Source organism: Schistocerca nitens, chromosome 11 (assembly GCF_023898315.1).
Source record: "Schistocerca nitens isolate TAMUIC-IGC-003100 chromosome 11, iqSchNite1.1, whole genome shotgun sequence".
NCBI classification, from domain to species: Eukaryota; Metazoa; Arthropoda; class Insecta; order Orthoptera; family Acrididae; genus Schistocerca; species Schistocerca nitens.
This window is the reverse complement of record NC_064624.1, coordinates 164,220,323-164,234,144: the sequence shown is the minus strand read 5'-3', so window position 1 is coordinate 164,234,144 and position 13,822 is coordinate 164,220,323. Positions and strand designations below refer to the sequence as shown.

The window sequence follows — 13,822 nt, the reverse complement described above, 5'->3', positions numbered from 1 at the left end:
TTTGCTTAGAACTGGGTTTCCATCTGAGCTCTTGATATTCATAGAAGTGGTTCTCTTTCCTCCAAAGGTCTCTTTAATTTTCCTGTAGGCAGTATCTACCTTACCCCTAGTGAGAGAAGCCTCTACATCCTTGCATTTGTCCTCTAGCCATCCCTGCTTAGCCATTTTGCACTTGCTGTCGATCTCATTTTTGAGACGTTTGTATTCTTTTTTGCCTGCTTAATTTACTGCATTTTTATATTTTCTCCTTTCATCAATTAAATTTAATATTTCTTCTGTTACCCAAGGATTTCTATTAACCCTCGTCTTTTTACCTACTTTATCCTCTGCTGCCTTCACTATTTCATCCCTCAAAGCTATACCCATTCTTCTTCTGCTGTATTTCTTTCCCCCATTCTTGTCAATTGTTCCCTTATGCTCTCCCTGAAACTCTGTACAACCTCTGGTTCTTTCAGTTTACCCAGGTCCCATCTCCTTAAATTCCCACCTTTTTGCAGTTTCTTCAGCTTTAATCTACAGTTCATAACCAATAGATTGTGGTCAGAGTTCACATCTGCCCCTGGAAATGTCTTACAATTTAAGACCTGGTTCCTAAATCTCTGTCTTACCATTATATAATCTATCTGAAACCTGTTAGTAACAGAAATGGATGTCCACAAATTTTGTTTGAACAGAATTGTAATCTAATGATGAACTTCATATTCTGCATGTCATTAAACTACTTCAAATTATGTTAAATAATGATTAATGTGTGTAGCAGAAAGAAACATTGTAGTGAAGATACATCAACATAATAAACATATCACTTACATCACTAGAAGCACATATTGTCTACTCTTATGTACATTGACGAATTGGTAACGGGTATTTCTTCAAGCAGTTGTCTCATGCCAGTTACAGCTGAAACAGTTGTTATCTCTGCAACCAACAAAAAATGAACATACATTGTATGGAATGTTTTACTGGAATTAGTCTATATTACTGCCTACTAAAATATTTACTGTTCTTGAAACATCCTGTATAATATTACAATAGGCCAATATATGACCTGATATATTAATTCACAGAGGTGAGACAACTCCCCTGCAATGACACCACATGTGCTGTTGTAGGGACTACCCTGAAGAGGATGCGATTGCTACAGTGCGGGAGGCGATCCGGCAGGGCATCAATTACATCGACACGGCACCCTTCTATGGCCTTGGGAGGTCTGAAGAAGTTCTTGGCAAGGTGAGGTTGAGTTGCAGGATGGAAACTGCTTTTGCCATTTTCCCATGTTTGAGTGGTGTGTGTGCATCTCTCTCTCTCTCTCTCTCTCTCTCTCTCTGTGTGTGTGTGTGTGTGTGTGTGTGTGTGTGTGTGTTCGTTCTTTGATTCCAGAAGATGTTCCATACAGTTTTGCACTGTTGTTTGGAGATCATCATACTAGCTTCCGAAATATTGGATCAGATTTGTGGCTAGATTCAGAATTTCTTTGTGGGTGCAGCTCAACATTCTGCTCTTGAGAGAACAAAATCGACAGGTGTAAAGATAAATTCAATTGTACCACAAGCAAGTGTTATAGTGCCTGTAGAAACGATGATGTAGGTAATATCAAAACCTCCCTGAGGCCTTTTGCAGATGATGCAGTTGTCTATAGATCGTAAAATAGCTGGAATCCTGCCTCTGTTATGTTTTCTTCCCCCATGAATAAATAAATTTTTTCCTGCAACGGAAAATCCGGGATGGAATGTAAAAATACACTACTGGCCATTAAAATTGCTACACCAAGAAGAAATGCAGATGATAAATGGGTATTCATTGGACAAATATATTGAACTGACATGAGATTACATTTTCACGCACGAAATCAATACCCAGAACAAACACCTCTGACCATAATAATGGCCTTGATATGCCTGGGCATTGAGTCAAACAGAGCTTGGATGGCGTATACAGGTACAGCTGCCCATGCAGCTTCAACACGATACTACAGTTCATCAAGAGTAGTGACTGGCGTATTGTGATCAGCCAGTTGATCGGCCACCATTGACCAGACGTTTTCAATTGGTGAGAGATCTGGAGAATGTGCTGCCCTGACTCAGGGATCGAGACGTGGCTGCACGATCCGTTACAGCCATGCGGATAAGATGCCTGGCATCTCGACTGCTAGTGATACAAGGCCGTTGGGATCCAGCATGGCGTTCCGTATTACCTTCCTGAACCCACCGATTCCATAATCTGCTAACAGTCATTGGATCTCGACCAACGCGAGCAGCAATGTCTCGATACGATAAACCGCAATCGCGATAGGCTACAATCCGTCGTTTATCAAAGTCGGAAACGTGATGGTACATATTTCTCCTCCTTACACGAGGCATCATAAAAACGTTTCACCAGGCAACACCGGTCAACTGCTGTTTGTGTATGAGAAATTGGTTGGAAACTTTCCTCATGTCAGCACGTTGTAGGTATCGCCACCTGCGCCAACCTAGTGTCAATGCTCTGAAAAGCTAATCATTTGCATATCACAGCATCTTCTTCCTGTCGGGTAAATTTCGTGTCTGTAGCACATCATCTTCATGGTGTAGCAATTTTAATGGCCAGTAGGGTGAAGTGGGGTAAGTGTAACCATGGGGTTAGTGTAACCACGGCTTATGGTGCCTTAAAGAAGCTGTATTTTTACCTCTGACCTATCACACATGTTAATTTACTCCTTTCTTTGTTATATTTAACCATAAGTTGTCAAATCTGACATAAGTTGGTAATTAATTTTTGGACTTGAATTGGCGTCTACATTTTCACTCTGCGAGAGAGTGACGTGCTCAGAATTTGGTGGTCTGTCATTTTCGCAGTTTTAAAGACAACTGCACAATTTTTTGGTTACAAACTAACTTTTGCATGATAATTTCAAATATGAGATTCGTTTTACTCTACTGATAAAGCTCTTGATATGCCAGGCATGGTTACACTTACCCCAACTTTTTCCTATGTGGGGCAAGTGGTAACCAATCGGCTGGGGCAAATGTAACCGGGGGGAGTGGGGGGGGGGGTGTTACACTTGCCCCAAATAAAGTTACCGGAACATATTTATTTAAGCCATAACCCTATTTTTGCCATCACACTAGATCAACTAAACTGACCTTCCTGTGTGTGAAATCTACTTGGGACCAAAAGTTAACTCATCACCAGAGACATCATCAAGGGGTAAAAATGAGCAAACGTGACTGTTCCAATCTCCTCACTGCTGTATGGAATGAAACACCACCTGAATTTGTGAAAAGTGGTTTTCAAAAAGCAGGAATATTCCCTTACAGTAGAGAAGTAATTGATAAAACTAAATATGATCCAAAGGCATATAAAAGATATGTAGCTCATACCAAATCTTTGGCAGAAACAAATCCATTGGCAGCTCACGATAATGCAGCCATAGACTGTGTGGAAACTACGTCTCTAACAGAAAGTACTCAGATTTTTGGGAAGCTTCCAGCTGAACAACCTCCAGAATTTTATAGGCCTACATCTACTGAGCCCTGTAGTTCTCTCAGTATCAGAGTTCTTTCTCAACCATTCCCAAGCTAACCAATGTTTCATTATGTTCTGGAACTTCTGATTTGTCATTTGAAAAGTTATTATTGGAAACAGTCCAACAGTGTAGTCCCACTGGTAAAACAAAGAAGAAAAGGATTGCACCAGGAGCTGAAGTTATCACTTTTCAAGATGCCATCTATAAAGAAAAAGATTTTAAAGGAAACAAGAATAATAAGGAGAAAGCAAAAGAAAAAGCATTATCGGCATAAAAAAGTGCTTGGTAATGAAAAGTAAATCTTCCAAACAAAGTGCTGTTACTTTATCCGAAATGGCATCTCTGAATGTTGTGGAAAAAAAATCCCCGATTGCTCACGTGGGTAACAAGAAAAAAGACTTGAAGTTGAATCAACAAGTGAAGAAAGTAAAACTAAAGGAGGCCTATCTTTAATAAGTAGTGATGAAGATGATAACACTGGATGATCTCAGGAAAGAAATGATAAGCTGTGAAGAAGAAGAAGAAAAAGAGGCAAACTTTTTTGAAGCCAAAGATAAAATTACAGTTGGAAAAGTATGTTCTGGTAGCTTTTGCAACAAAATGTAAGAAAGTTCATTTTATTGGCCAAGTTACCAAAATTATTGATTTAGGAGATCCAGAAGTGATTTTCCTCAGATGCAAAAATAAGACAAAGCATGGCACCACATTCTATTGGCCTGATAGAAGAGATGAGACGCAAGTTCCCTCCTCTGATGTCATTTCAGTGCTGCCTGAGCCTACTTTGGTCATAAGGGAGACCTGACATTTGGTGTTACATTTGATTCATACAGCATTCAGTGACTAAATAATACTTAGGGCCTAAGTGTGAATATAATAAGTTGAATTAGGGCAGTTTAGCATTAAACACAAATTGCCAACAACTTTACTTCAATTACCATGAAAAATAATAGAAAGTGAACTTATAAAGTGATTTTTTTTCTTTTCGCTTGAGACTAGATATTTTATTATTTTTGTCAAATTGCCTACTAAAGAAAAAAATATTACTTTTGTAGAATTTAAACTATTAAATTACTGGCCTAAAACAAAAATAAATCATCTATGATTCATTCTGTTTCAGTGTTTTATGGTTTAAGCTAACACTTATCTTTTTAGTTTAGCTAACAGTTTCTGTGTATTTCATAATATACAAAGAGGCGAGTGCAAAAAAGTTCATATCTTGAGTAAAATTTAAGGTATTTTAATAATTTAAAAATCCTCAAATTCAGTAAAATTGGGTAATCAGGTCACTTACCCCAAGTCTCTTTTACAATGCTCTGTGTGGGTACAAGAATGTGGGGTTATACTTGCCCCGAACCATGGGGCAAGTGTAATCTCACAACACAAAATTTTGAAAACAATTATTTGACCATATAATTTTTTCTTTCAGAAACAAAATGTATATTGTTTAAAAGTCAATAAGTCAAACTTTAAGCATGAGAAATTTCAAAATCATATCTTCAATAACAAGTTGGCAATTTGGTGTCAAAGTTGAACTATGCCAAAACGTGGTTACACTTACCCCACTTCATCCTAGTGTATTGTGGAAAGGATAGTTGCTGCTCATGATATAGTGGATATGCTGAGTCACAGACAGGCACAACAAAAAGACTGTCTGAAAGTGAGCTTTCAGCCAACATGGCCGTTGTCAGAAATAGAAAAACACACACACACACACACGCACGCACACACACACACACACACACACACACACACACACACACACACACACTCACTCACTCGCTCACTCACTCACTCACTCACTCGTAAATCAGTCTCTGTCTACTGAAGCCACACTGCAAGTACCAGTGCATGATGATAGAAGCAGCTGGGTGGTGGGGGTAAGGAGGAGGCTGGGGCAGGGAGTTGGAGGGATAGCAGGGTAGGGATGGGGGGGGGGGGTGATGAAGTGCTGCTTGGGGGAGCATACAGGGACGAGGCAGAGAGAGGGTAGGGTACCTAGGGGCAGTCGGTAATTGAAAGTTTTACTACGTTAAGTAATGTGAAAATGAAGTATTGTTAGCACTGATTCGAAAGCAGACATTCCACTCATTCCAAGAACATACTTTAAATTATCTAAACCAAATTGACTTACCAAATGATTGACACTGAAAGCTTGGACCATCATAATTTCCATTATCTGTTTTGCCTTTGTGTTTGCTAGATTCTGAACTTTGACACTGTACTTTTGTTTCTATATTTTTTCCGTGTCAAATGATGCCCCTCACCACTTAATTAACCCATTAAGATTTGTGTAAAATATCCTAATGTAAAATTATCAATGGATGCCTTAGTCGTACGAATTTTATTCCCAATACGGAACCATTACAATGTTGCGTATACTTTTGTAATATACTAATCTTCAACTTCTTTCATAAAGCAGATAACAGTTAAATCCATCCAAAGTAACAGGATCTATGTAGCCAATTTTAAAAACATTATGTAGTTTCCAAGATTATATTACATTCTTATGTCGGTCGTTAAACAGCCAGCCACTCCCTCACCAGCATGGACCCTGACATTAAACACTTAATAGCTATGAATGTGTAAGCAATGTGCTACCACATAATATATTTGTCTCTTAATGTCCATGCATCAGATTAAACACCTTCGTCTCTAATGTATATTCATGAAAGCCTGAAGCCACAGTAGTAAATACATGATATCAGTGTGTTAATGTTGAACAAATACTATTCACTGGATACTGTAATTATTTTTGGTGATCCTACTGCAAATTACATTATGTGCACAGTGATTTTATATTTTCGTTACTGCAAGTCATACCACTGTGAAGTTCTACGATTATGATACCAGTGATTAATGTCTGTACATTGGAGATAATCAGTTTTAGGTAATTTAGAATACACTACTGGGAAACTGGGATGCTGAACAGTGTCAGTGTGGGTCAGTATATGGAATTTTACTGATTATATCACAAACTTTTTCACATCTCTAACTACTTCAGTTAACTTCATTTCTGAATTATGAGTGCCCTAATGAAAATTAATTACTCCAATGGAGTCAAAATTATCAGACTAAGAATCTGAATAACAAATTCCAGTGAAATTAAGTCTAAATAAGAGCGTGAGATTCCAGTGTAGTTGTTAGTAAAATAAATTAGCAAAAAAATTGTTTATTTATGGATGTAGAAAAACATAACAGGTGGGAAGGATCCACCTTGCTGTGTCACAAAGAGTTGGACAAAAATATTACTTCCCCTCCACATACATTTTTCAAAATGTCCACAATGAGAAAATCAGAGAAATCAAAGAATCGTATGGCGGTTTACTGACACTTGTTCTTCTCGTGTGGTATTTGCAAAGGGAACGTGGTAGTGGTACCAGAAGTACCCTCTGGCATACACCAATGAGATGAGTTGTGTAATACAGATACTGGTGGTGAATGTAGAAACATTTCATTTACTTGGAAAGATTTATTTACTAGAGCCATGGGAATGAACTCTATATAATATTCTTACTGCAGGCTTTTGCACAATTGAAATTTTCTTCGTGTAGCATGAATTATATTGCAGTAATGTGCAAAATAATACCAGTCAGTAATAATGTGTCTTGTCTCGAGACGGAGGTTCGAATTACTGTTTACAGTATTGTATCTGAGAAGGAAAATCTGTGTGCTAAATCAGTATTTGGATGCAGATATATCTAGAATCTTAATACCTGTCAGGCCCACTGTTTCAGCTTGTCATATACAATCATCACAGTAAATGTGAAACTCGAGTATCTCCCGGTGTATAAAATATTCAACAACTTATGGGAATGCAGCCAGATGATGTCTTCGATGACCGCCAATATTTTGACAGGTCAGTGTCCCATCATTTTTGAGACACAAATGTAACGAGGAAGGTAATGTGACAAAAATAGAAGTGCACATTGTGATTTCACTATTTTACTGCAATGTTCATCTAACTTGTAAAGTTACCACCCTGTGCCTCGTGAATTTTATTGATGTTCACCTTCGAGAACTTTCTTTATCTAATAGATAGGTTTGTTCACTGTAAAGACTTACTGTCAAAATACAACCATGTCCATTTGTTTAATACATTGCGTTTATTGCTTTAAACTTACAATGATCAGCTTGTAAGTAAGTAACTTTAACAGTTAATATATAACAAGTGAGTGGTTCAAATAATCCACGAATGGTTTAAAGGAGCTTTTTGTGATATTGCACATAAACAAAATAGAAACTTTACATGAACACTGACTGACATAGTGAATGTACCAACTGCAGACGCAGCTCAGAACGTGCTGCCCGATTCTAGACAAGTGTATAACAGAAAATCACAGTGGCAAAATACTAAGCTATATCATTGCACCTATTAACATAAAAGACAGGAAAATTAAGAGACAAAGATACAGTAGGCAGTAAAGTAAGTTTGTCTTAACTACTTGCTCCAGTAGTAGAAAATGGCAAAATTATTGGTATTATGTTATGGCATTGGATCTCAGTATGCACAGAGATTCCCAAACTTCACCAAATAGCTTCTAGACACTGAAATTTTATTATTGGAGTAATTACGAAACTAACCAGTGCTACAAAACTGTGCCATTGTATTTTACAAACAAGTACCTTTTAAGGTTCGAACATTCAGAACATAAAAATATTGAATAGATGGGTAGATCATATAACTAATGAGGAGGTATTGAATAGGATTCGGGAGAAGAGAAGTTTGTGGCACAACTTGACTAGAAGAAGGGATCGGTTGGTAGGACATGTTCTGAGGCATCAAGGGATCACCAATTTAGTATTGGAGGGAAGCGTGGAAGGTAAAAATTGTAGAGGGAGACCAAGAGATGAATACACTAAACAGATTTAGAAGGGGTGTTGGTACTGGGAGATGAAGAAGCTTGCACAGGATAGAGTAGCATGGAGAGCTGCATCAAACCAGTCTCAGGACTGAAGACCACAACAACAACAACAACATGGTTTTGGAAGAAATAAAATGTTGGTTGAAAAGTGAAGACTTATGGACTTGTGAATGAGCTGTGTTAATTTGAATAAACAATTTTTAGCCTAATGGCATTTTGTTTGAAATACACAGTCTACAACTATGGAAATTAGGAATATTTCTGTAAATAAAATGTTTTCATATGAACCAAATGTATTACTGTCATTGGCAGTAAATTATACAGTGAGTAATAAAGTTTAATGAAATAATGCCTGACTAAGGCTTTAGAAACTTTGTGCAGCTGTTGTATGTGTACTACTACTGGAAATTTGTGTGAAAACAGAAAATTACATTGGTATCATTAGTTCTATAACAACAAGTAGAGTAGTGCCAGCCTGCTGTGTTACAAACTTCTGCAAGTAACAATAGAAACGATAAATTTCCTTCCTCCCACAGCTTTCTCTCATTATGTTAGTGCATCGAAAATGACCAGGATTTCATCTGCCGGAATATCGGTGTTTATCGATGTCACCCGTCAATATTCCCGTAAGATGTCTGAACACTGCAGCAGATACTTGGCTTCAAGTAAATGAACTGGCCAACCAGAGTTTACAGTGCTTTTTACATTTGTCCACTGTCATCTCTTCTGCAGGCCCTGAAGGGCGTCCCTCGGCAGGCATACTACATCGCCACCAAGGTGGGCCGCTACACTATGGACCCCCGCACCATGTTCGACTTCTCTGCACAGAAGACGAGGGAGAGCTTCGCGAAGAGTCTCGAACTGCTGCAGCTGGACTATGTGGACATCATACAGGTGATAAGAGACTTGTCTCCACTGACAGCTAGAAACAATGGCAGGGATGATTAGGTGCATTGGATGTAGTAGAATAGTTGTATGTAGGGACAGGAAAAAATCATTTGATTTTATGGACAATTTCGGTACTGTTTTTTGACTATTTCAGCATCTTTTTTTTTTGCCAAGTACTGTGCTATTTTTGAAGGGCTTATTTTTGAAGTATTAATTTATTTTTATGTCATTGTTTCTTAGCGTTATGCTAAAACTGAAAGCAGAGCACAGTCGGAAAAAGAAACATTTACATTAAACCCATTAAGTATACTCAGTTAAAATGAACTCTCTCTGCAAGCACATGCCAATGAAAGTTTTTGAAAAGAAAGTATGGTCATAATTCAAAATTCCCTCAGACATTGTTCTACCGATCTGCTAATGCCTCACTATAGTGTGAAAACAGCTGTTTGGAAGTTATATTCGAAAATGGAAGACAAATTGCATTCAGCACAACAGCAAGTATTTAAGAATGTCGACATTTCCTGCTGGCATTGAAAGTTACTTTGCCACTAACTAAATTTCCGCATAATAATGATGCCATCTTTTAAGGTGGATTATGAGATGTGGCAAGTAATTAACGAGACTGGTGTCAGAAATGTGATTATTGTACACAAAGTTACAACTAACTTTTATCCCCTACAACATAGTCCACTCCCGTATCTATACGTAATTCTGCATATATGTCTTCCATTGTTCAAAGCAATGATTTACACTAAGTGATCAAAAGTATCCAGACACCCCTAAAAGCATACGTTTTTCAAATTAGGTGCATTGTGCTGCCACCTATTGCCAGGTACTCCATACCACTGACCTCAGTAGTCCTTAGACATCGTGAGAGAGCAGAATAGGCCACTCCGTGGAACTCATGGACCTCAAAGGTGGTCAAGTGATTGGCTGTCGTTCATGTCATACATCTGTACGTGAAATTTCCGTACTCCTAAACATCCTTAGGTCCACTGTTTCCAATGTGATAGTGAAGTGGAAATGAGAAGGAACACGTACAGCACAAAAGCGTACAGTCTGACTTCGATTGTTGACTGTAACAATACCAGAGAAGGAAAGTTGCTACTCACCATATAGTGGAGACGCTGAGTCGCGATAGGCACAACAAAAAGATTCACACAATTACAGCTTTCAGCCAGCAGTAGACACACACACACACACACACACACACACACACACACACTCATGCAAACGCAACTGCACACACGTCTGAACTGAAACCACACTGCGAGCAGCAGCACCAGTGCGTGATGGGAGTGGTGACTGGGTGGGGGTAAGGAGGAGGCTGGAGCGGGTGGGGGGTGGGGTGGGGTGGGGGGGATAGTATGGTGCAAGTGGCGGACAGTGAAGTGTTGCAGTTTAGATGGAGGGCAGGAGAGAAAGTGCAGAGGGGGGAGGGGGCAAGTAGCGGAAAGGAGAGAAATAAAAAGAAATTAAAAGACTGGGTGTGGCAGTGAAATGACAGCTGTGTAGTGCTGGAATGGGAACAGAGAGGGTGCTGGATGGGTGAGGACAGTGACTAACGAAGGTTGAGGCCAGGAGGGTTACGGGAACGTAGGATGTATTGCAGGGAAAGTTCCCACCTGCACAATTCAGAAAAGCTGGTGTTGGTGGGAAGGATCCATATGGCACAGGCTGGGAAGCAGTCATTGAGATGAGGGTTCCTTGTACAAAAACAAATCTCCCGTGCCTTATCTTTCCGGTCTCCCACCACCTCCCAAAGTCCCACAGTCTGGCCACAGAGTAGCATTCCCCTCATACCCTCAGTACCATCCGGGGCTGGAGCAACTGAATTACATTCTCTGCCAGGGTTTCGATTACCTCTCGTCGTGCCCCGAAATGAGGAATGTCCTGCCCACTATGCTTCCCACCCCTCCTACCGTGGTATTGCGCCGTCCACCAAACCTACACAATATACTGGTCCATCCTTACACAACCCCTGCTCCCAATCCCGTACCTCAGGCTTGTACCCCTGTAATAGACCTAGATGCAAGACCTGTCCCATACATCCTCCTACCACCACCTACTCCAGTCCGGTCACTAACATCACCTATCCCATCAAAGGCAGGGCTACCTGTGAAACCAGTCATGTGATTTACAAGCTAAGCAGCAACCACTGTGCTGCATTCTATGTAGGCACGACAACCGACAAGCTGTCTGTCTGCACGAACAGCCACCGAGAAACTGTGGCAGTTTATAAGTGGACCACCCTGTTGCTGAACACGCTGCCAGGCATGATATCCCTCATCCCATTGACTGCTTCACAGGCTGTGCCATATGGATTCTTCCCACCAACACCAGCTTTTCTGAATTGCGCAGGTGGGAACTTTCCCTGCAATACATCCTACGTTCCCGTAACCCTCCTGGCCTCGACCTTCGTTAGTCACTGTCCTCACCCATCCAGCATCCTCTCTGTTCCCATTCCAGCACTAGACAGCTGTCATTTCACTGCCACACCCAGTCTTTTAATTTCTTTTTATTTCTCTCCTTTCCGCTACTTACCCCATCCCCCCTCCGCACCTTTTCTCCTGCCTTCTGTCTAACCTGCAACACTTCACTGTCCGCCACTCGCACCATACTATCCCCCCCCCCCTGAACCCCCCCCCCCCACCCCAGCCTCCTCCTTACCCCCACCCAGTCACCACTCCCATCATGCACTGGTGCTGCTGCTCGCAATGTGGTTTCAGTTCTCAACTTCCCTTCTCTGGTATTGTTACATTCCATCCTGCATTTTCCATTGTTCGATTGTTGACTGATAGAGACCTCCGACAGTTGAAGAGGGTCGTAATGTGTTATAGGCAGATATCTGTCCAGATCATCACATAGGAATTCCAAACTGCATCAGGATCCATTGCAAGTACTATGTCAGTTATGCGGGAGGTGAGAAAACTTGGATTTCATGGTCGAGCGGTTGCTCATAAGCCACACATCACGCCAGTAAATGCCAAACGACGCCTCAATTGTTGTAAGGAGCATAAACATTGGACGATTGAACAGTGAAAAACGTTGTGTGGAGTGACCAATCACGGTACACAATGTGGCAATCTAATGGCACGGTGTGGGTATGGCGAATGCCTGGTGAATGTCACCTGCCAGCGTGTGTAGTGCCAACAGTAAAATCCAGAGGCAGTGGTGTTATGGTCTGGTCGTGTTTTTCATAGAGGGGGCTTACACCCTTTGTTGTTTTGCATGGCACTATCACAGCACAGGCCTACATTGATGTTTTAAGTACCTTCGTGCTTCCCACTGTTGAAGATCAATTCGGGGATGACGGTTGCATCTTTCGACACGATCGAGCACGGCCTGTAGCAGAGTGGTTACACGACAGTAACATCCCTGTAATGGACTGGCTTGCACAGAGTCCTGACGTGAATCCTATAGAACACCTTTGGGATGTTTTCGGCTTCGTGCCGCACCTTGCTGACCGACATCGATACCTCTCCTCAGTGCAGCACTCCTCGAAGAGTGGTCTGCCATTCCCCAAGAAACCTTCCAGCACCTGATTGAACATATGCCTGCAAGAATGGAAGCAGTCATCAAGGCTAAGGATGGGCCAACACCATATTGAATTCCAGCATTACCGATGGAGGGCGCCACGAAAAAGGTCAATCACTAACACCCTCTTCAACAACTCTGCCGTTTTTGCTTTTATCCCTTCGACAGACTGAAAATGTGGTCCCTTCAATGTACTTTTCACTTTTAAGAATACATAAAAGTCAAAGGGAGCCAGATCTGGGGAATACGATGAATGTTCAGGTACAGAAATGTGCCTGTCTCCTGAAGACTCTTTCACTGGCACAGCACTGTGGGCCTGCATTTTGTCCTGATACAGAATACGTGAATCGTTCTTCCACAAATTCGGTTTTTTTCTTTCGTACTCTTTCCCTCAGCTTGATTAGGACTTATTTGCAGTATTCCTGATTAAGGACTTGTCAGATGTCAGTTGTTTTGTGTAATCTCATTAATGTTCTGTACGTTTGCTTGAGTTCTCGAACTCGCAGATCGACTGGGGCATTTACCACCTTCAGTCTCTTCTCGCCCTACTGAAAACAGTTTTTGCCATTCAAAAGCTCGTCCACATTATCATCACTTTCTTTAACATATAAAAACATTCCCCCATTTGTGACTCTTTAATTTCACAAGGAATTTAAGATTAATGTGGTGCTCAATTTTTAAGTTCACTGCTCTTGTGGTATTACGACAAAAAATGTCCTCTCAAACCGAGGCTCAAAACCAAACTAAAGCCAACAGAAAGACGAAACAAACGGTAGCTGCAACTACATCCCAGTACCAGCCTCCTCCTGTGTGGCTATGCAATGAGAGTTGCACAGTCTCATTATTTAATCGCCACACTTCGTAAAGTAATAACTTTATCTGCCGACATCTCATTTCCCAAACATTTTGGACAGCAAATCATGCTAAACTAGTGAATGTAAAGCTGAAGTATCGTACTTGGTTTTTTCTTGCATTTACACTTATGTTCTGTGGAAACACTCAGTTTAATAGACAGATCACATTTACAATC

The 13,822-nt window shown here is 40.6% G+C and overlaps 1 protein-coding gene across 3 annotated transcripts in view; it reads left to right on the top strand.

Annotated features, from left to right (window-relative positions):
* LOC126213029 (uncharacterized) overlaps positions 1 to 13,822 on the top strand; it is an 89,094-nt gene that overhangs the window by 35,792 nt on the left and 39,480 nt on the right. For all 3 annotated transcript variants that reach the window (XM_049940598.1, XM_049940597.1, XM_049940599.1), the window contains 2 exons: positions 1,113 to 1,230; positions 9,100 to 9,261. In XM_049940598.1, coding sequence (XP_049796555.1) covers positions 1,113 to 1,230; positions 9,100 to 9,261 — 280 coding nt within the window. The remainder of the gene's footprint in view (positions 1 to 1,112; positions 1,231 to 9,099; positions 9,262 to 13,822) is intronic.